This window comes from Lepus europaeus, chromosome 7 (genome assembly GCF_033115175.1).
Source record: "Lepus europaeus isolate LE1 chromosome 7, mLepTim1.pri, whole genome shotgun sequence".
NCBI lineage: Eukaryota > Metazoa > Chordata > Mammalia > Lagomorpha > Leporidae > Lepus > Lepus europaeus.
The window spans coordinates 111,735,665-111,756,010 of record NC_084833.1 but is presented as its reverse complement, the minus strand read 5'-3'; the positions used below and the strand labels follow the sequence as shown (position 1 = coordinate 111,756,010).

The 20,346-nt window shown below is 47.4% G+C and overlaps 1 protein-coding gene across 5 annotated transcripts; it reads left to right on the top strand.

Annotated features, from left to right (window-relative positions):
- Nucleotides 1–237: 237 nt before the first annotated feature.
- ZNF202 (zinc finger protein 202) lies at nucleotides 238–16,640 on the top strand. 5 transcript variants are annotated; one of them, XM_062197231.1, is made up of 8 exons: nucleotides 238–332; nucleotides 1,320–1,442; nucleotides 9,660–10,158; nucleotides 10,761–10,968; nucleotides 11,356–11,444; nucleotides 12,617–12,746; nucleotides 13,632–13,754; nucleotides 14,265–16,640. In XM_062197231.1, exons 3-8 carry the CDS (start codon nucleotides 9,757–9,759, stop codon nucleotides 15,257–15,259), a joined length of 1,947 nt encoding a protein of 648 aa, XP_062053215.1. In that variant the 5' UTR covers nucleotides 238–332; nucleotides 1,320–1,442; nucleotides 9,660–9,756; the 3' UTR covers nucleotides 15,260–16,640. The 5 variants fall into 5 exon arrangements, with proteins under 5 accessions (XP_062053215.1, XP_062053216.1, XP_062053214.1 ...); XM_062197232.1 differs by having other exon boundaries at nucleotides 1,320–8,653; XM_062197230.1 differs by having other exon boundaries at nucleotides 1,320–9,541.
- The last annotated feature ends 3,706 nt before the right edge of the window (nucleotides 16,641–20,346 follow it).

The following is a 20,346-nucleotide window of genomic DNA, read 5'->3' as shown; positions in this document are numbered from 1 at the left end:
ATACACTAATGATCAAAAACAGGATGGGGGAAACCCTGCCAAAACCAAGCGCGTAAAACGAAAGCCCCGAGTGTCCATCCAGGCCTAGCATGGGGCCGGGGAGACTCAACCCACGCCCGGCACGCTGAGAGGAACCAACCTCCCCGAGCCTAGACAGGCTCCAGCGCGGCCGGAAGGCGGGGCTAGCAGCTGCTTCCGGTTCCGGGCGCTCAGGCCCCACGTGTTCCGACCCGCTAGGCCCCGCGCGGCTCGGATCCGGCGCCGCTGTTTCGGCCCGGAGTGGGTGGGGGTGAAGTCGGGGCAGGGGAGGAGCCGCCGGAGCTGCCGGAGCCGTGAGTGTTGGGGGGCTGGGCTGGGCCGGGCCGGATCGGACGGAGCCCGGCAGGGCCGGGAAGGGCCGGGCAGGGCAGGGCAGGGCAGGGCGGGGAGGAGGGGGAGGGGCCGCAGACCCCGCCCCCCAGAGCCTGGGGAAATTCGCTGTCCTGGGGAAGGGGTGGCGGCCGTGTGCCGAGGGGGACGCAGCGTGTGGCCTCCCGTGTCTGCCGGCGGCCGCAGCCAGCACCGCCTGGGATGCGGATGGCGCCCCGGGCTGGCTTCCCTGTCCAGCCGCCGCCCTCCGTCCCTCCTGGGGCCTGTAGAAACGCAGTGAGCCCGCACCTCCCATTGCTTCCGCGCCAACTGCCCCCCGGAACCGAGGGGGGAGTGGTCTAGGCCCTTTGGTTTCCTGCAGCCTTTTCTCACCCCGCCTCTCAGACTGGTCCCTCGCAGGCTCCCTGCCGGAGCCAGCCCCTGTCTGCCCCTGCCGCCAGCCTCTTCTCCAACAGGCCGGCGGATAGCTCCCCCCTAGCCCGGGATCTTATCCCTCGTGAGCGGGCTGGGCTCTGGAGACTGTCTGGCCTGTGGCACTTCAGCGGCCGCCGGAACAGACCCCGAGCTTTCCCTCGAGCCAGCCACTGCTGTGTCCACTTGCAACTTTCCTCCCCCGCCCCTAACGGCCAGTTCTGGCACCACTCCTCAACACCACTGTTGCCCTTAGCAGGAGCCTACGTGCCTCTTGTCTGTCTGGACTAAAAGTTTGTCAGTTTGTACCCCAGGAGTAATACTGTGTTGTCTCAGAGCGGGGTCGGTCCAATTTGTATTCCTGAAGCAATGGGTGCCTATGTCCATTAAGTACCTCCAGAACCCTGTCGGCCTTGGTCTCTGAACTGGCCTCCCAGCCCAGCCCTTCTTGAACCACCTTGGTCGTGGGGAAGCAGTGCCAGCACTCTCTGAGAGGCCAAGCTTAGAACTGTTGCTTTTTCTCTGTCCACACTCTGCAGGTGACACCCAGGGCAGCTACACTCAGAAGCCACAAGGAATGCTAGTGGAGCCCCTCATCCCTCCTCCCAACTTCTCTTCCAAGCTGCCCCATGGCCCTTGAACCAGAAAGCCACTCCAGAAAGGTTGTGGGATAGCCACGGGAGGCATGTTGGTGGGACGTGCGTGACAGCAAGCAGTTAGGGTTTGTGGCCATGTCTTGGGGACCTTGCTGCTGGTATTGTCTAGCATAAGAGGGTGGGCAGGATTGGAGGGGGGCTGGAAGATTTTCCTCCTGGGACCAGACACTGGGATTCATACTCTCTCCCCCTTTCTCCTCCAGCTGTCCCCCTTTTGCACTCTGTCTATATACTCTATTGCCGTAGACAGTCATTTCAAGGGCACAGCGAGGTTAACTACAATGTGAGGGACTCTTGGGCATTACAAACTGTACAGATGAGGTAAGTGACAGGTTTATAACGTTTTTCCGGTTTATTTGGCACTGATGTAGAACAATCCTAGACTCTTCCTCTTCTTGCTGCCCTCTCACCAGCCCCTCTTTTATTTTGAGCAAGCTGGTAAAGTTGTTTCCTTGTTCCCTGAACCCCAAAATTGCTTCCTTGCCTTATGTGGTGGTTCTTAAACTTCCCATCTTAACTTAAGCACCTGAAGGGCTTGTTAAACACAGATTGCTGAGGGCCCACCCCCAGACGTCCTGTTAAAAAGGCTGGGCTGGGGCTGGAGGCCCTGAGTGTCTAACAGGGTCTTAGGTGCTGCCGCTGCCGCTGCTGGATTCCCACTGCTGGATTCCCACTTTGAGAGCCGCAGCCTTTAGCCAGACTGTGCACATGGCAGCCCTCTGGAGATGCAGAGAGCTGTGAGTACTTCTGTGCTGGGAACTAGTAATCTGATCTTGTGTGGGGCGTTTAACCACTTCTGTTTGTAAAATTGAGTGTAAGACTCACAGAAAACTGGATGCTACATTATCTCATGCCAAATTTAAGACCAAACAATGGTGAGTTTTCCCCCTTTGACTTCCTTTATTCTTTTGATAGGCAGCTTCCATTGTGATTATTTAGATCACTCCCATGTCCTAGGCTTTTGCTGCGAATTCCTAGTATTGCTGAAGCCCCTGCTGTTTCTTAACTACCCTGCTCTCAAGGTCAGAGCCTATGGGTTTTTCACCTTTCTGTGCCCAGCACCTTGTACTGTACAGTAGACATTAGTGGGTGGTGTGAACTCCAGCCCTGCCCTCCTCCCTCCTGGAGTTTGTCACGCCACACTGTGAAGCAGGAGATGGCTAGACCACCTGACTCCTGGAAAAAATCTGTTGGTACCTACTGATTTCTGAATCTTCAGTACTTCTACTTCCAAGTTGGGGTAAAAGAAATTTATTGAGTGTATTTTCTACTAAGGGGTTCACCAAGGGGTAGGTTTTGGAAATATAAAAATGAGTAAGGAAATCCTTCCTCCAGTAGGCAGGACTCACAGTAAGGGAGACAGACACAGCAAAAATGACTCCTTTGGATCATGGTACAGTATACAGTGGAAGGCTGGCACTCTTCAGGTTCGTGTGGTCCAGCAGGCAGGGGACCCATATTTTGTCATCTCAGCCAATCAGAGGAGCCTTGAAGGACACCACCTAGAAACAGGGCAGAGGGTATCTGATGTTGTTTGTTCATTCAAAGCCAGAGAGAGAAATGACTTGAGTTGACTTGTTCCACTAGGCAAGTCAATACCTCAGGTCAAACTGTTTTTCTAATGTCTGTTATCCTATTATTTCCAATGAAATGATGGTTCCTTCAGCCATGTGATTGGCATCTACCATGTTCATTGTAGGAATTGAGTATACCTAGTTTTAATTCTGACCACCAGATGAAAGCTGCTGCTCTCATAAGGATGGGCCCCAGGTTTGACTGATGTCTCTTGGTTTGCCTGCTTTACGTTACTTTGTGATGTTTTGTTTAAAACTGAGGCATGTAGATTGAACTGCATTTTTAAAGTCAATAACCACTTCTGGGTAATATCCCTTATGTTTGAAAAGTCTGGCTTCGTGTTGGAGATTAACCAGCTTGAACATAGTGGCCAGGTTCTAATTCTGGCCTCTTAAAATCTGTATTTGGCTTCTTGAGTAAATCCCTCTCACCATCCTATGCTGATGTATTATGGATCTGATACTCAATATAAGAACCAGGGGTTCTTGTTCCTTTCAGAGCTCCTCATCACCATTATAAAGCTGGTTGATTTCTCAAAAGATGATCCAGTTCTTGGCCTTTAGGAAAGACTCATCCCTGCTGTTGAGATGAGTTGATGTGACTTTTCCATCCTGAAGAGGTAGAGCAAGGGTAGCACGTGGGTCCTTGCCCTCTGAAGACCTATTTGCTGCTGGCATTGCCTCCTAGGACTGCAGGAAGTGACTGTAGAAAAAAATGTTTTAATTAAAAATAATTCGTTAGGATTTTTATTTTACATTGCTGTGTTTACATCTTCTATCACTGGCGTTTTAATACCTTGATGCTAACCACAAAGCCCACAGTATATCAGGGCAGAAGATGCTTGTGTCATGGCCTCCGCTGACTTTCTGTACCACCTGCTGCTTACCCAGCATCCCTCTCTTTTTATTTCTTCCCATTTTCCCCCATGTCTACTGCTAATTCTGTTTCTTTAAAACCTGTTGTAGGCCGGCACCGTGGCTTAACAGGCTAATCCTCCTCCTTGCGGCACCGACACACTGGGTTCTAGTCCCGGTTGGGGTGTCGGATTCTATTCCGGTTGGCCCTCTTCCAGGCCAGCTCTCTGCTATGGCCCGGGAAGACAGTGGAGGATGGCCCAGGTCCTTGGGCCCTGCACCCGCATGGGAGACCAGGAGAAGCACCTGGCTCCTGGCTTTGGATTAGCGAGATGCGCCAGCCGCAGTGGCCATTGGAGGGTGAACCAACGGCAAAAAGGAAGACCTTTCTCTCTGTCTCTCTCTCTCTCACTATCCACTCTGCCTGTCAAAAAAAAAAAAAAAAGAAAAACCTGTTGTATAAAGCCTTGAGCCAACTTCTCCCTTGGCTACTCAAATATTAGTTTTATGAAGGGGAAAAAATTAGCTGGCAAAAATATTTTAAAGAAATAATTCATAGAATTGTTTCAGCATACCCATCCTGATGTGTTAAGGGGCCAAAAGCCAGGGCATGTGTTCCCTGTTTCTCTTGCCTTCTGGGTTACGTTTTCAAAGGGCCTCTTGGGCTCACTAACTGGGTTGGCCTTAGATTGCCTCCTCCCAATCATGAGGACAGGAGGGGACTTGCAGTTGGTTAGTAGAGACGATGAGCAGGGCCATCCCACCTGTGTTCTGAGGTTTTGGTTCCATCTTACCTCATTGCTTTGAAAGCAAGAACTGGCTTTAACACTTCATTTGCGATGTAAAAGTAAACAGACCAAGATTTTATCTGTGTATTCTATTTTTTTTCTATTTATGATGAAAAAAATTGTTTGCTTATCATTTAAATCTTGCCTACCTCCCAAAAGGATTTAAAACAGCTTGAAGAAGAAAGAATAAACTATTTTGAGCATCTACCCTATGCCAGACTCTATGCTGAGAGACTTCTATAGGTTACTTTATTACTGCTTAAAACAACAATGTGAAGTAAGTAATATTAGTCCTATTTTAAGGATGCGACTGAGGCTTGGAGAGTTAGTATCATATTTCTAAGAAGTGAGAGGAGGGATTCAAACTCAGGGTTCCAAAGCCCTCACCATTACCTGGGAAGCCTGAACACACATTTGTATATAGAGCAATAAAAATAATGAATCTTTCCAGGGAAAGGGTTATATTGGAGTAATCGTTAATTAACTAAAGAATAGTAGCATTGGAACAGAGCAATTAACAGTTTTTATTTGTTGATTTCCATTTGAGAACAGTGAGATGAGCTATTGAAAAATCTTCAGATTTGCAGGTTATGGTCTGCATTAGAGAAAAAGTGAGAATGTAGGCGGAAGGGATGTAAATGCCCACTAAATATATTCTAGTCAGATCGCCCTCTCCCATTTAGGCAGATCCCTGTCATCTAGGAGCCAGAAAGCTCACCCTTGACGGTAGTGTTTTAAAATAGAGAACTAAAGACTCTTATCACCTGTGGTTTTCTGTTTGTGTCAAGAGAATCGTTAGGGACAATTAGAGAATTCCTGTGTGACACCTGCAGGTAAGGAACAGAAACAGGTGGGCCAAGGATTGCACGAAGGCCTTCCCTTCTTCCTGTCTCCTCCCCAGCCTTACTGCATGCATCCTAAAACACCCACTCAAACCTCTAGGTCAGCCCAGGCTTGTTTTAGTCTTTTCTGAAACCAAGTCTTTTACTTTTCCTGACCTAGTTTCACATTCTGTATTCTAAGCTCACAGACGCCAAAAAGGCATTAGAATAGTAAAGGCCGCAAATTGCAAGGCAGTCTTGCAGTATAGCACATCCCATGAATGTTAGAATAAGACATCCATGTTCTGTCTCTAATACTAACACATGTTTGGTATTTACATAGCCTATTTTAGTTCATAAAGCTCTCTCAACTCATGTAATTCTGTGAATTAGTGTAATACTTATCTCCAGAGGACCTTACCTGGTGCAAGCGCTCTTGCTTATGTTGCCTCAAGAAATCCTTAGAGTTGCTCTAGTTATTTGAGGACTTGGGTACCCAGTCCAGAGCTCTGCTCTGCAGTGCACTACTGTGCTGTTCCTTCCCATCTCTTATTCCTTTCCCTTCATTCCCACTGCTGCTGATCTGTTTTTCTTCATCTTGCTTTCTTCATCTTCTCTCCCTGGGCCACCAAAATAAATGTAAGACAAGCAACAGGAATCTCAACTTGTGACTTCTGAAGGGCACTTGAAAATGATGGATTTAACATGACACATTTATTCCCTTCATTTTTCTTCAGAGAGCAAAGCCCACTGAGAGCAGGAGCCTTCTGTTCATGCAGAGGGTGTAGGATCTGTAGTATGGAATCTTGTGCATAGTGCTCCATGAAAATGTTCAGGGTTCCTAGTCTACTTCACTGAACATTAGTTCTGACTTATGAAATAATAGAGATTCTTTTGTTAAAGCTAAGGGACCCTATGTATCAATTCTGTCTTCTCTTCCCCTCCTTAGAGGAGTGGGAGGTATTGGGAAGCTTTGTCTGCATAAATAATCAGTATTGTAGTTGCATTAAATTACTTGATGTCTGATCTTTGTAGATATTGAAATTGATTCAGATGCTTGAAGAAACATGATTTTCTTTCAAATGCTCAGTTGTGTGTGACTTGCATTTGGATTATCCCCATGTAAAACTGAACATTCCTTGTGATGACTTGTGGTTCCATCACTCTGGGAACCATAAAAGTATTCTGTTTTTCTCACAGTGCAAACGATAAATGTCTTTTCTTATTTATTAATTTATCCAGCACACAGATTGCTGGACAAATGAATGAATAAATTAATACAACATGGCATCTATCCTTCCAGAGACAGACTTCAACTGAAAGCGTGCTTAGCATTCACCAGTTCACCTTTTGGGGGCCAGACTCCTATCTGACTGTAGCACATGCTGCCCTCAGCACCTCTCAGTCCAATGAGTTTAACTGCAAAAGGAACAACTTTGATGACCAACTATGCATATATTGCATGCTGTGGTATGGTGCAGAACAAGTTCCTGTGGAGCATAGTCTCCAGTGATTGGGGAAGGCACTACAGGAAAACAGAACTGAAAGATGAGTAGAGGTAGCCAAAGGGAGAGGCTGAGTGAGCTGTGTCAGGAAGGCCCGGTGAGGGCATGGCAGAGACACTGAATAGTCGTCCCAGCTGTGGCCTTCAGTTTGGGTGGCGGTCAAGGAGAGAAAGGAGGTCATCAGGCCAGGTCTAGAAGGGCCTTGAGCATCAAGTTGCAAAGAGTTTCAGTTCTATCCTAAGGACACGACAAAGCCATTGGCAGGTTTTGTGTGTTTAGAAAGCTCACTGCTTTTACTTCACCATATCCCAGTGGAGCTAATGTGGGTGAGCTTCCTGCCTATGCACTCTCTCCCAAAAACTAAAGATAAATGCATCACTTTCAGAGGCGGACATAAAAGCTAGAGGAATAAGTACAAGTTGATTCCACCATGGGCTTAGGGGATGTCATTACCAAGAAAAGTTTTCTAGGCTTCTAATACCTGTGCTGCGACCAGGAAATAGGACTAAGATATTAGGAGGTATGGAGGCTGTAGAATTGAGCATTTCAGAGCTACTTCTCCATGAAAATCTGTCTGCTGGCCCAAAAAGTGCAAGGAAGTTAGAGCTCCATAAGTTTGACTAGGACCAAAATCACTTGAGGACAGAGGTCCAAACAGTACACTAAGTGCATGATTTAGGAATACCCTGATAAATTTAACATAAAGACTTATCCAGGGTCAATGAAACTTAGCATTTTAGTAAAAGCAAATCAAATTCCATTCAAGGGCTCACTTTTACAATTTGATGCTCTCAGAAAGATAAAACAGATCATGTTTCCCTGTAAAACATGGGAATGAAGAAGAGAGAATGTGTTAGGAATAAACAGGAACAGGAGGAGTTGGAGAATGTTCTATTTAGAGGGAGCGGGCTTCAAGAAAGCATGGAGGCCTGAAAGGGCACCCTGTTGTCGGTGGATCAGTGCATTCAGTATAGATAGGTGATAAAGAAGAGTACAACGTAAGGCTTGGAAAACAGATTGGGGTTGACTATCCCATGCCCAGGATTTCAAAACTAATCTTACTAAGAACTTACTATTTTAAATATGAGCAATGTAGTTAGAACTATAACTTAGATTTGATTAATAGTAGAGTATCATTACTCTTCTAGACATTTAATACTCCATTTAATACTTAACTGTACCCTATTGGATGATTGCCACAATTATCTCTGTTTGGTAAGTGGAGAACCCAGCATAAAGAGAATAAGAACTTGACCATAGTTCCAACTTTGTCCCAGTAGACAAAGTACAGTGGAGCCAGAATCCAAACCATAGCTGTCTCATTCCAGGGCCCTGGCTCTTAACCTTATACACCTTCCTCAGTGTTTCTCAACCATGGATGCACAGTAGAACTACATATGGCATTGCTTAATTACAGTTGTCTAGGTTGAGTCAGAATGACCAAAAGAGTGATGTGTGATACTGTACCCTTTTGCAAAAACTCCTGTAATTCTTTTGCATTGTGCTTGTAACTGCCTACTGTAGGGACCCCAGTAAGGAGATCATGGCAGTGGTCCCAAAGAGACATGATGAGGGCCCAGAATAAAGCCGTCTGCAGGAAGGGAAGAGGAAGAAACACAGAGGCTCAAGTGTTAGAGTTGGTTTAATGAGCGTTAAGCACCGAGGAAGAATCAGGTGAATCCAACGCTTACTACAAAGCCGATTGTTAGTAACAATGATCTCAGCCAGGACATGATTCCAGAAACAAGTAGGTTTGGGAGTAGGAATAATTAATTTAGTTTTGAACACATGAGCTTGAGGGTCCGTGTGTCAGCCGACTAAAGATGTCTTAACGAGAAAGGTTGGTTTTTAGGGTTCCTGTGTGCCAACCACTATGTAAGCCCTCACTGTTACAGAGCCCTCCCCTCAAATCTCTTGAGTCCCCATTTTTTATAAGTTAATCCTGACTGAGTCAGAACACAATGCACCTCCATAAAGCCTTCCACATCTATGGCAGCCCTGCCGCTGTTTCTCAGGATGTGTGAAGATTCTTCAAAAGGTTCATGGAAAAATAGAATTGAAAGTTTATTTTGGTGAAAAATATTGTAAAATCCATACATTTTTTGCAAAATGTACATTTTTTCATGAGCTGCTTGAAGGTCCCTTTTATGCACGAATTTCAAAACTTTTTGCACCCAAATAAATTTATCTTTTAATCTCATTTTTCATGAACCTTTTGAAGTACCGTAGTACATGCTTGTTCATATGTAAATAGGCATGTACATACAACATACGCTGTGGTCAGTCCTAGTAGGTGACCGTAAGAGTGCCTACTCCCAGCCATTGGAATACTGCAGGAACCCCAGTTGGAGGTCACAGCAAGGGTACAGACTAAAGCAGCTGGCAGGAAGGAAGAAGAGAAAACAGATTTGGAGGCAGAAGGGGTAAAATCGGTAGTATCCATGAAATAGAAATAGAAATGCAGTATTTTCCTTTGGGCTATGAATGTGGCTTAGGAAAGGGAGTAGAGGACCAGTCTCCAGTCATGCATGATCTCCTGTCCTCACTAGAGCACAACACAAGGTATGGAGACCAGGGGGAAGGGGACATAATCAGGTGAAGAATTATGTGTAGAGGCCCGTCCTGAACTTGTGTATCATTTCACACTTACGCGACCCTTTGTCTTTATTTCTTCATCCAGGTCCCTTGGGAGAAACTCCTCGAGGTGTCCAGGCTGAGAGTTGGGGGCAATGCCAGTGTGAGCTCTAGATGGTGTGAGACCGCCCCAGAGCCAGGAAATGGCCACAGCCTTGGAGCCAGAGGACCAAGGGCTTTGGGAAGAAGAGGGCATTTTCACGGTGAAACTGGAAGATGATTTCACCTGTCGGCCAGAGTCTGTCTTGCAAAGGGACGACCCTGTGCTGGAGACATCTCACCAGAACTTCCGCCGCTTCCGCTATCAGGAAGCAGCGAGCCCTCGGGAAGCTCTCATCAGACTCCGGGAACTTTGTCATCAGTGGCTGAGGCCAGAGAGGCGGACGAAGGAGCAGATCCTGGAGCTGCTCGTGCTGGAGCAGTTCCTTACCGTCCTGCCTGGAGAACTGCAGAGCTGGGTGCGGGGCCAACGGCCAGAAAGCGGCGAGGAGGCGGTGACGCTGGTGGAGGGTTTGCAGAAACAGCCCAGGAGACCAAGGCGGTGGGTGAGGAGGGGGAGTCCTGATCTGTGTGATGTGGAGGGGGACTCCTTTCTGGAAGGCTGGGTGGGCAGGGAGAGCTCACAGGGCCTCTGTCGATGATCCTTCAGCATCTAACTGACTCTGCCTCGGGCTTGGCAGGGGGATGTGTGTGGATGAGTGTGACCTTCTGGGTTTGAAACACCTGTCCAAGGGAGCACCTGGGGGGACTCAGCCACTCCAGAGTCCTGGGCTTGGTTTTCCCTCTGGATGCTGAGCTTTCAGTTCCGAGGGAGGAGAATTTGGCGACTTCCTCAGAAGTTCCTTTCAACACCCAGTCCCAGCTTCCCTTCCAGGGTGGTCAGCCAGAGCAGCAGACAGCAAGGGGCACTGTAGGTGGGGTAGTGGAGGTCGGTAGGATGGGAGCCCCAGAGCCCCGGGTGCTGGGAACAGGGTGAGTGTCTTCTGCCTGGTCCTGGGGAGGAAACCCTTCAGCTCCCCTTCCCAGGCCTCCTCACCCTGCTCCTGGGGGAGCTTTTCCCAAGGAAGCTTCTCCCCAGATAAGCCAGGATAACAACCAAGAATTTTCTTCTGACTCCACGGTGACGGGAAGTTGGGATTATTCCCAGGTGACCGTCCATGTTCACGGCCAGGAAGTTCTGTCAGAGGAGACAGTGCATCCAGGGACAGAGCCCGGGTCCCCCAGTGAGCTGCAGGATCCTGCGCCGACCTCGACCCCTGAGCAGTCCCAGGAGGAAACCACACCAAGCCCAGATCTGGAGGCGGTAGAGGAGCAGAGCCCGTGCCGTGAAGAGGAGCTGCAGCCTCCTGAGACAGGTGGGAAACCTCAGCAGGAAGAGGGGTTGTGGCTGAGTGCGCCCAGGGTAGGGGGCTTTCACCTCAACCAAGGAGAAAGGGTAGATTGCCACGGGGGGAAAACAATGACAGAATCCAGGATGTTGACGAGACAGTTCCAACCGGAGTCCCCTATAAACAGGGGCCAAGCCTCACTACATTCTTGGTCTCTTGTCATTCTGGTCTTCCTGGTGCTGGAGCTGCAAAACTTGAGCTGCCGTTGGAACAGTTTCTTGGTGCCCATAGCGGGGAGGTTAGGGCTACATCCCTACTGAGGATGATGAACAATGCTCAGTTCTTGCCAGTTATTAGGATGCGATGTTGTTAATCTCAACATACACACACCCCGCTGTTTTTGTTTTTTCTTAGAAGTTCCAGTGCCCCAGGACCCAGAACTGCCTGCAGAGAGAAGCTCCAGAGACCCCGAGATGGTTGCCCTTCTCACTGCTCTGTCCCAGGTGCGCCCTGGTTCTCTGTCACCGGGGGCCGTTTGAAGAACTGGTGGGTGTTGGCAGTCTGTCAGGCAGGACACAACTGGACCCTCTCCTTTTTTGCAGGCTTAGGTTCTCAGTGTGCAGGAGTCAGGGAGGGGAGGCAATAATAAGGTAAACAGTAACCCACTCCATTGCATCTGCAGGCTCCACAGCCTCTCGATTCCCACTGACCAAAGGGACTAGTAAAATGGGGTTATTTTCTAACAATACAGTACAACTTTTCCTTTAAGATTCCTTTTTTTGTTTGAAACGTAGAGTGACAGAGAGGGAGAGACAGGGAGAGAGAAGAGTTTTTATCCAGTGGTTTACTCCCCACATGGCCATAATGGCCAGGTCTGGGCCAGGCTGAAGTCAGGAGCCAGAAACTCCATCTGGGTCTCCTATGTTGGTGGCAGGGGCCCGAATACTTGGGCCTTTTCTGCTGCTTTCCCAGGTGCATTAGCAGGGAGCTAGATCAGAGGCAGAGCAGCCGGAACTTGAACCTGTACTCCAATACAGGATGCCGGTGTTGCAAGCAACAGCTTTAACCTGTCCCATCACAACAGCAACCCCTGTAGTACAGCTCTGAAGTTGTTAAATCAGGGGATTTTGTTTTTAGGAATAAATTTGCTAGTCATTTGTGAGAACGACTGACCTCTCTCATGACATTTATAAAGCATTCACCGTGTTCAGAGCCCTGCAACCAAGCCGTGTGGCAACAGACATAGGGAATAGAACTCATCCATGGTGTCAGCTTGTAGTCTGGCTGGGGGCAGAAGTCTTTTGTAGGCTGTAGACTGTGGAAGTAATAGGGTCAGTTAAGGAGAGCTTCATAGAAGAGATGAAATGTTATAGATATGAAGATAGCATTAAACATCAAAAAGGAGCTGCATGATGACTTTGAAGAATTTTTTTGAATTTTAAACAATACCTTGAAGAAAAACATAGGCTAGCCCAGAGGGAAAGCAGTGGAGTGGAGGTGGGCAGCATGTGGCCAGTGCTTTCCCCAAACCAGAAGACAGAGGGTGCCTCTTGGACCTTTGCAGTTTGGTTTCCTGGATGGATCCTGCCTGAACCCGTGACCTGCCTCCAGGAGAAAGGTCTGAGGCCACCTCTAGCATCACACACATTCTGATTGCATCCTTGTATTGTTCCAGGGACTGGTGACTTTCAAGGATGTGGCCGTTTGCTTCTCCCAGGACCAGTGGAGTGATCTGGATCCAACACAGAAAGAGTTCTATGGAGAATACGTCTTGGAAGAAGACTGTGGAATTGTGGTCTCCTTGTGTAAGGAATTTCAAGTCTTTCGAAAGCATTCTAAGCGGAGGTCTTTCTTCTGTTGGAAATAGAGTCTTAGATCTTAGATTATAAGCCCTGAAATTCTCTTATGCTTACACCACCCATGAAACTAGAGAAACCATTGGCTATAGAAGGATGAGGTGGTGTCCTTCCAAATTACGTGGGGAGAGAAAATGCTTAGAAACCTCTAATAAGAAAATAAAGCTATAGTGTTATAGCTTTATTTTTTTAAGATTTTTTAATTTATTTTCCCTGAAAGTCAGAGTTACACAGAGAGAGAAGGAGAGACAGACAGAGAGAGGTTTTCCATCCAATGGTTCACTCCCCAGATGGCTGCAACAGCCGGAGCTGCACTGATCCGAAGCCAGGAGCCAGGAGCCTCTTCCGGGTCTGCCACGTGGGTGCAGGGGCCCTTGGACTTGGACCATTCTACTGCTTTCCCAGGCCATAGCAGAGAGCTGGATCGGAAGAGGAGCAGCCAGGACTCGAATCGGCGCCCATATGGGATGTCGGTGCTTCAGGCCAGGGCGTTAACCCACTGTGCCACAGCACTGGCCCAATGTTATAGCTTTAATATAGAAATGTTTGAGGTAAACATGTGAATTTCAAAACAAGCAGTAAGGAAGGAAGCTAATCTATTTTCTTGAATCTGAGAAAAGAGGGTAAGTTTTACGGTCACATCATTGTTGAGCTGCAGCTGAAAGGCACAAGGAAGATGCACTTGGTTAGAGGTGCTCAAGCTAAAGAGACCAAAGATTTCGTCAGCTGACCTGGATAGGAATTTGCTCTACAACCTGCTAGAGAGCAGATCTGCTCTTCATACAGGAAATTGTGGAGCCCATCATGATGTCCTGTTCTCCCTCTCTTGGGCAGCATTTCCAATCCCCAGACTAGAGGAGATCCCCCAGGAGAGAGAGGAGGAACCTCAGATCCTAGATGTCCCAGAGCCTCCTCAAGAGCCCGACGAGCCAGAAATCCTGAGTTTTATCTACACAGGTGAGGAATGACGACGTGGTCTCACCCACCCTGAGTGGGCCACTCTAATCAGTGCTTCTCCTCCGAAGGTCCTTTCTTGGTTCTCCTAACACATCAGCCGTGACTCCCCACTCCCTCTAATAGAAAATTCTTATGTGGTTTTCCTCTTCTTGACCTCTCTTTCATTTGCTTGAGAGTTAAGGAGTCCAAAACAGTGTAAGAGAAGTAAAACAGGTAAGCTTCTGGAATCCCACCCATACCATTTACCACACAGTGCATCTCAGCACTCGGTCCTCAGTGTGCACTTGTACAATGAGGATAATATCATCCATTCTAAGGCTTTCTGATAATATAACATGTAGAACAGTGACTGTCAATATTTCCTTCTTTCCCAACCTCTGCCTTTATGAAACAGGCTGTTCTCTATACAGTCTCCACAAACCCTGTTTAAAAGAAAAAAAACTACCCTCTGGTGTAGAAGTTATTGTTGTCACTGCAATTTCCCCTTTTCTCCTCTCACCCCTGCTGTAGGAGACAGGAGCGAAGATGAAGAAGAGTATTTTGAACAAGAAGATCTGAGTTTGGAGGATATGCACAGGTCCATTTTGGAAGATCCAGAAATCCACCAGACCCCAGATTGGGAAGTAGTGTTTGACGATCGTCCAGGCAGACTTAATGAAAGAAGATTTGGCACAAATATTTCTCCAGTTAATAGTTTCATCAATCTTCCAGAAGCTATGGCCATCCACCCCCTGTTAGGGAGACATCATGACTGTCCTGTTTGTGGAAAGAGCTTCACTTGTAACTCCCACCTGGTGAGACACCTGAGGACTCACACAGGAGAGAAACCCTACAAGTGCATGGAATGTGGGAAAAGTTACACGCGGAGCTCACATCTTGCCAGGCACCAGAAGGTCCACAAGATGAGCACTCCTTATAAGTACCCCCTAAACCGGAAGACTCTGGATGAAGCGCCTCCCCTGATTCAGGCCGAGAGAACACCACCTGTGGAGAAACCCTACAGGTGCAACGACTGTGGGAAGCACTTCCGCTGGACTTCAGACCTGGTCAGGCATCAGAGGACACATACAGGAGAAAAACCCTTCTTCTGTACCATCTGTGGCAAAAGCTTCAGCCAGAAATCCGTGCTAACAACACACCAAAGAATCCACCTTGGGGGCAAGCCCTACCTGTGTGGAGAGTGTGGCGAGGACTTCAGTGACCACAGGCGCTATCTGGCGCACCGGAAGACGCATGCAGCCGAGGAGCTGTACCTGTGCAGCGAGTGTGGGCGCTGCTTCAACCACAGTGCTGCGTTTGCCAAGCACCTGCGAGGGCATGCTGCGGTGAGGCCCTGCCGGTGCAACGAGTGTGGGAAAAGCTTCAGCCGGAGGGACCACCTCGTCCGGCATCAGCGCACACACACCGGAGAGAAGCCGTTCACATGCCCAACCTGTGGGAAAAGCTTCAGCAGAGGGTATCACTTAATAAGGCATCAGAGGACCCACTCAGAAAAGACCTCCTAGCATAGCCTCCAGGTGAGGAGACCTGCATTCAGCCCTTACCCAAGGGTGGGCTAGGCGAAGCCCTCTGGTCAGCCGGGAAGGCCTTTTCTCGGGAGTCGCCCCTAGCGACCTTACCATAAAAGTCGCAGGCAGAACCTCAGTTCTCTCAACCTGCTTCTATGCATGGAGGAGTTGAGATTTCTCCTTGACTGAAGTGCCCCTGCTTCTACCTGATGTGGGTAAAGTAGGGAGAACCAGAAGACTTAAGAGGTTGTGGTTACTGTTTTCCAAAAACTAGCCTGTTACATATCCTGAAGACTTCTTGACAGCCTCAAGTTCAAAGTGGCCAAGGACAAGTACTTGGGTTTGGTAAGGGACCAGCCTGAAGGATGCTGTCCTCACTGGGCTCAAATCTTAAAGCACACAGCCCTGAACTCAAGACAGGAGATTTGCGTCCTGAGACCTTTGCCACATACTTGCAGGATAACTGTACAAATCCCTCCCTGTCTGATTCACTTCCTCACCACACACTTTCCTTTGATGCTGGGGAGAAATGGGAGAAGTGATTGGTGGGCAAGAATCTCAAGGCTGCTTAATAGGAACCTTGTCCAGCTGCTGCCTTCCCTATTGTCAACATGAGACAGGTGCCAGACACTGCTAGAGAGGAGGGCCTACTCAGGCACCTCTTCCCTTGTGGGTTTTTTTTTCCTGTCCCAATACTCATGCCTTTAGCCTTCCTGCTATCCAGCCAGTCTCTTGGTTTTGTCCCTAGCACTTCTACAAGGGATACATAGCATTTGAGTGCTGAGGGATTCAGTAAAGCATTAATGAAGTCATAGTGAAATTATTTACATTCCCACATATGTACAAGCCCACCCACCTCTCCTCACCCTCTACATACGGGTGGTATGAGGGGACTTGGGGACAGTATCAGCTTGCAGAGGCACTACATGATTATAGAATCATGATTGATCAGGTGACTTCATTTACATGAAACTGAAGATCTGAGATCAAACGATAGCAAAATAAGAAAAAGCTGTTGCTGCTGGCGAACACCATCAAGACTGTTCTCCTGGCACCCAGTTCCCACCATCCCTGCCTCAGTTCTCCAGGAAAAACCATGAACCAACCCCAGCACCTGGGACCCTGAAGAATTTACCAGGAGTAAATGGCTTTCATGTATTTTTGTCGTTTGCTTTTTCTTATGTGATTTCATTTTCATGTAACTAAGAACTGAGTGATATTATCTCACGATGGCCCAAGGATCTCTGTAGCCTGATAAAGCCCCACAGAGATGAGGCTGAGAGATTATGAACCTCACCTTCTCTGATTGTGGGAGTGGCAAGGACCGGGGACACATCCTCCAGAAATGGGGCACAGGGTATGGGATTAAAGCATGAGAAGGGAATGTTTTGTGTGCCTGGTTTATTTCACAACCCATTTTGTGCCCGTGTACACCAGAGGAATATGGGTAACCCACCACAACCCCAACATTCTCAGCGCAGCAGGTGCATTCTCATTTTGGTCAGTAATAATATTCTGATGGATTGGTTAATTTTGCTGCCAGTCAACCATGGTCCTACAGATAAGAAATGAAAGTAAAGTGAAATTAAACACTGGCCTGGCAGCCAAGTTCCATGGTTTCTGGAAGCCTGGCATGTTTTTCCTTTTCCAGAGCTTCAGAGTCCTGGAGCCTGCAAAGGTCACTCCTGCCTAGATATGGGAAGATAGAGTCGTTTTCCATGGAGCTAGAGAAGGCTTGGAATGGGTAGCAGAGCTAAGGGAAATGTATTCACATGGTGCTGAGGTCCAAGCTGGAGTTTGCAGAAGAGATCATCGTGATCTGCAGGCATTTCTCAACTGCGCACCTAATGTCCGAGCAGAATTTATCCTGGGTGAAGTGTCAGCCTCAAAAGATCATTTTGTGTAGCTCACATTTAACCACTTAGAAGAGGTGATGAAACACTGCAAGTGGAAGAACAGATTAACATTTTCTGATTTATCTGCAATCTTCCAGTTGGTGAACATCTGTCAAGGGAACTGTACAGAAGGGAAGGTCTGAGAGACTGCACCAGTTTGTTGGGGCATCAGATAGTGCTTCTGTTGCAGATCACCCTGTAAAGCTTTCATGTACTGACACTAAGTGTCTGGTCCCTTTTTCAAGTGACCGTTTCCTGAGGTTCTTGGAGGAAAATGGTACCTCCCGAATTGGAGCACAGACAGAAGCATTTAGCAGTAGCAGGAGGGGCTGTAAGGGAGTCTGGAATGGGCAGGGCAGCAGGAGGGAGGTGAGGCCAGAGTATGGGATAGTCACTCCGTGTAAGGGGGCCCCTTAGACTGGTGAATGGTAGGATCCTAGGTCCTTGAGTACCATAGTGAATAAAAGTCTGAAAGAAAAGGAGTTCCTTAAGGTAGTATCTGGAGGAAGCTATAAAAGCCTACTAAAGTAGTCAATGAGAATGACCAGGTTGTTTGAAATGATGTACTAATGTATGAAATAATGATAACATAGTGTTCAACCAAATAATTGGGAGTGGGGGTGGGGAGGACCAAGGAATATCCACCCTTTTCTCTACCACAAAGTCCCGGGAGAGAGAAATGCCAAGAAATAAAGACAGTGTATTGTCTAGGACTTGGGCCTCAACCTCCAGAGTAGAATCTAGTGATCCCAGTTGCACTCCATGGAGATTTTCATTCACTGGACTAACATCAAAGTACTAGAAGCGAGCCTGCTAGAAACAGCTTGTTGCCTCCTTCTCTAAAGCCCATTTGCAATGATTGATCTGATAGAGGGTGCATTGTTTCCATTGACTAGCAGAAGCTTGAACAAGAAAACATCCCAACGAGTCCTGCAAAGTTGGCAGAGATTTATTCCATGTCAGAGCAACAGCCTTTAGCTCACCCTGCTGCACAGGCAAAATGAGGTACTGTTTATTGGATGAATGGATTTCTTAATTTGTGAAAATGAAATTTATTTTCCAGACTCCTGGAAGGCTGACAATCCAAATGAGAGAGTTAATTGGGCTCCAGGATCATTTCATAAACTAAAGCTGGACTGAGAAACAGTTAATTGAAGGTATGCTGTGCAGACTAGTAAGTTGGTGACCTTCCACATAAATATTTTTTGAATAGTTTGTCTGGACTAGCATTTCCCTCAGCTTTTGTAAATGCCTCTTCCAGCCACAGTATTTCTGAGAGAAATACAAGTCATACCAATCTTCATGCATTTTATTGGCTGATTGACTGGCTAACATATTTCAAAGAAGACTAAAAGAGCCAAGAAGCAGATGCCCTACCTGTCTGCTCCCTTACCTTTATTGTGGCAAAGTAGCCAACAGAACATCCATAAGCTTGAGCCCATCTTTTTGGAAGTGGTATAGCCTGATTCACCCTTGAGAAGGTCCTAAAGAGCAGCACAGAGTAGCCTTGATCGCTCCTAGACACCAAACTTTGGTAGTAATAAAAAGAAACTGCCTGAGTAACAAAAGGAAAGACATTCCATAGTGTGCAACTCCTGCTCTTTCTACTTGGTGACTCTGTGTGTGCCCATACACTCATGGGGGACCTCAGGTAGAACAAAGAATGGATTAGAATCCTTAAAGAGGAATCAGCACATACTAGATTAGTGGGCAATTTATAAAAATGGATTCCCCAAAAGGATCCTGGAAGGGAGTTAAAGAATGCAATTGTGGGGGCCAGTGCTGTGGTTCACTTGGTTAATCCTCTGCCTGCAGCATCGGCATCCCATATGGGCACCGGGTTCTAGTCCCAGTTGCTCCTCTTCCAGTCCAGCTCTCTGCTGTGGCCCAGGAGGGCAGTGGAGGATGGCCCAAGTGCTTGGGCCCCTGCACCTGCATGGGAGACCAGGAAGAAGCACCTGGCTCCTGGCTTCAGATTGGCGTAGCACAGGCCGTAGCAGCCATTTGGGGAGTGAACCAATGGAAGGAAGACCTTTCTCCCTGTCTCTCCCTCTCTCACTGTCTAACTCTATCTGTCAAATAAATAATTTTTTTTACAAAAATGCAATTGTGGAGTGGGGCCGGTGCTGTGGCATAGTGGGTAAAGGCACTGCTTGCAGTGCCAGCATCTCATATAGGCACCACTTTGAGTCCCAGCTGCTCAGCTTCTGATCAAGCTTCCTGCTAGTGTGCCTGGGAAATCAGCAGAAAATGGGCCACTACACCCACGTGTGAGACCTGGATGGAGCACCTGGCTCCTGGCTTCAGCCTGGCCCAGCCCTAACTGTTGTGGCCTTTTGGGGAGTGAGCCAGCAGATGGAAGATTTATTCTCTCTCTCTCTCTCTCTCTCTCTCTCTCTCTCTCTTCCCCTCCCTCTCCCCCTGCCTCTCCTTCTTTGTAACATAATAAATTTTAAAAAAGAAATAGGGTTATATGAAAATTTGCAGAAGCTTTAGTAGCACATAGCTGCCATGTGCAAAATGCTATGAAGAAAAACAAGCCACCGTCCATTTAGATAGAGTGTAGATCTTAGTAATGCCCTATGCAAAATCAGACAATACCTCAGAGTGGCCACGTGCACGGGAATGTAACAGGACTTCCTGCCTCTTGTCTCTGGTTTCCCCATTGGTTGTACATATTATGATCCTAGAGTCCAAAGGGCTACTTGTCAGGGAAACTTCGAAAAGAGGACTACAGGAATGGCCTGCTGTTTGGGTTCCTTTACTGAACATCTACAATGGGTCTACAGAGAAGCAGTTCCAGCATAGAATAGCAGAGGGGGAGATGCATTATTCCACCCTAACAATGAGTAGTAAACCTTCAGCCAAGAAGCAGTAGCATAAAATCAGAAACCTAGGTCAGCATAAAAGGGGGAAGATCTCTGCTTCTCTTGCTCCCAATGAGATATTCTGAAAGACCTCTACTGAAATATAACTACATTTTTAATAAGTTACTGCAATAGAGAATAGAAATAGCATTAGCTGAAATATGGTAATCCTAATTTTAAGTTCAGCATCCATGAATTGTTCAGGGTAAAAGCTATTAGATATTGGATAATTTTGACATTGTCTAAGTAATTTTGACATTGTCTAAGTATGCACTGTACAATATCAAGAATAATCATTATAAGGAAATAGAGTATATAATTT

Excerpts from the sequence above, each read along its gene's own strand:
- ZNF202 (XM_062197233.1), top strand. The coding sequence starts at position 9,757 with ATGGCCACAGCCTTGGAGCCAGAGGACCAAGGGCTTTGGGAAGAAGAG. Across the intron at positions 10,159-10,760 it reads CCAGGAGACCAAGGCGGTGG|GTGACCGTCCATGTTCACGG; the intron begins GTGAGGAGGGGG and ends GATTATTCCCAG. Across the intron at positions 12,747-13,631 it reads TGGAATTGTGGTCTCCTTGT|CATTTCCAATCCCCAGACTA; the intron begins GTAAGGAATTTC and ends TCTCTTGGGCAG.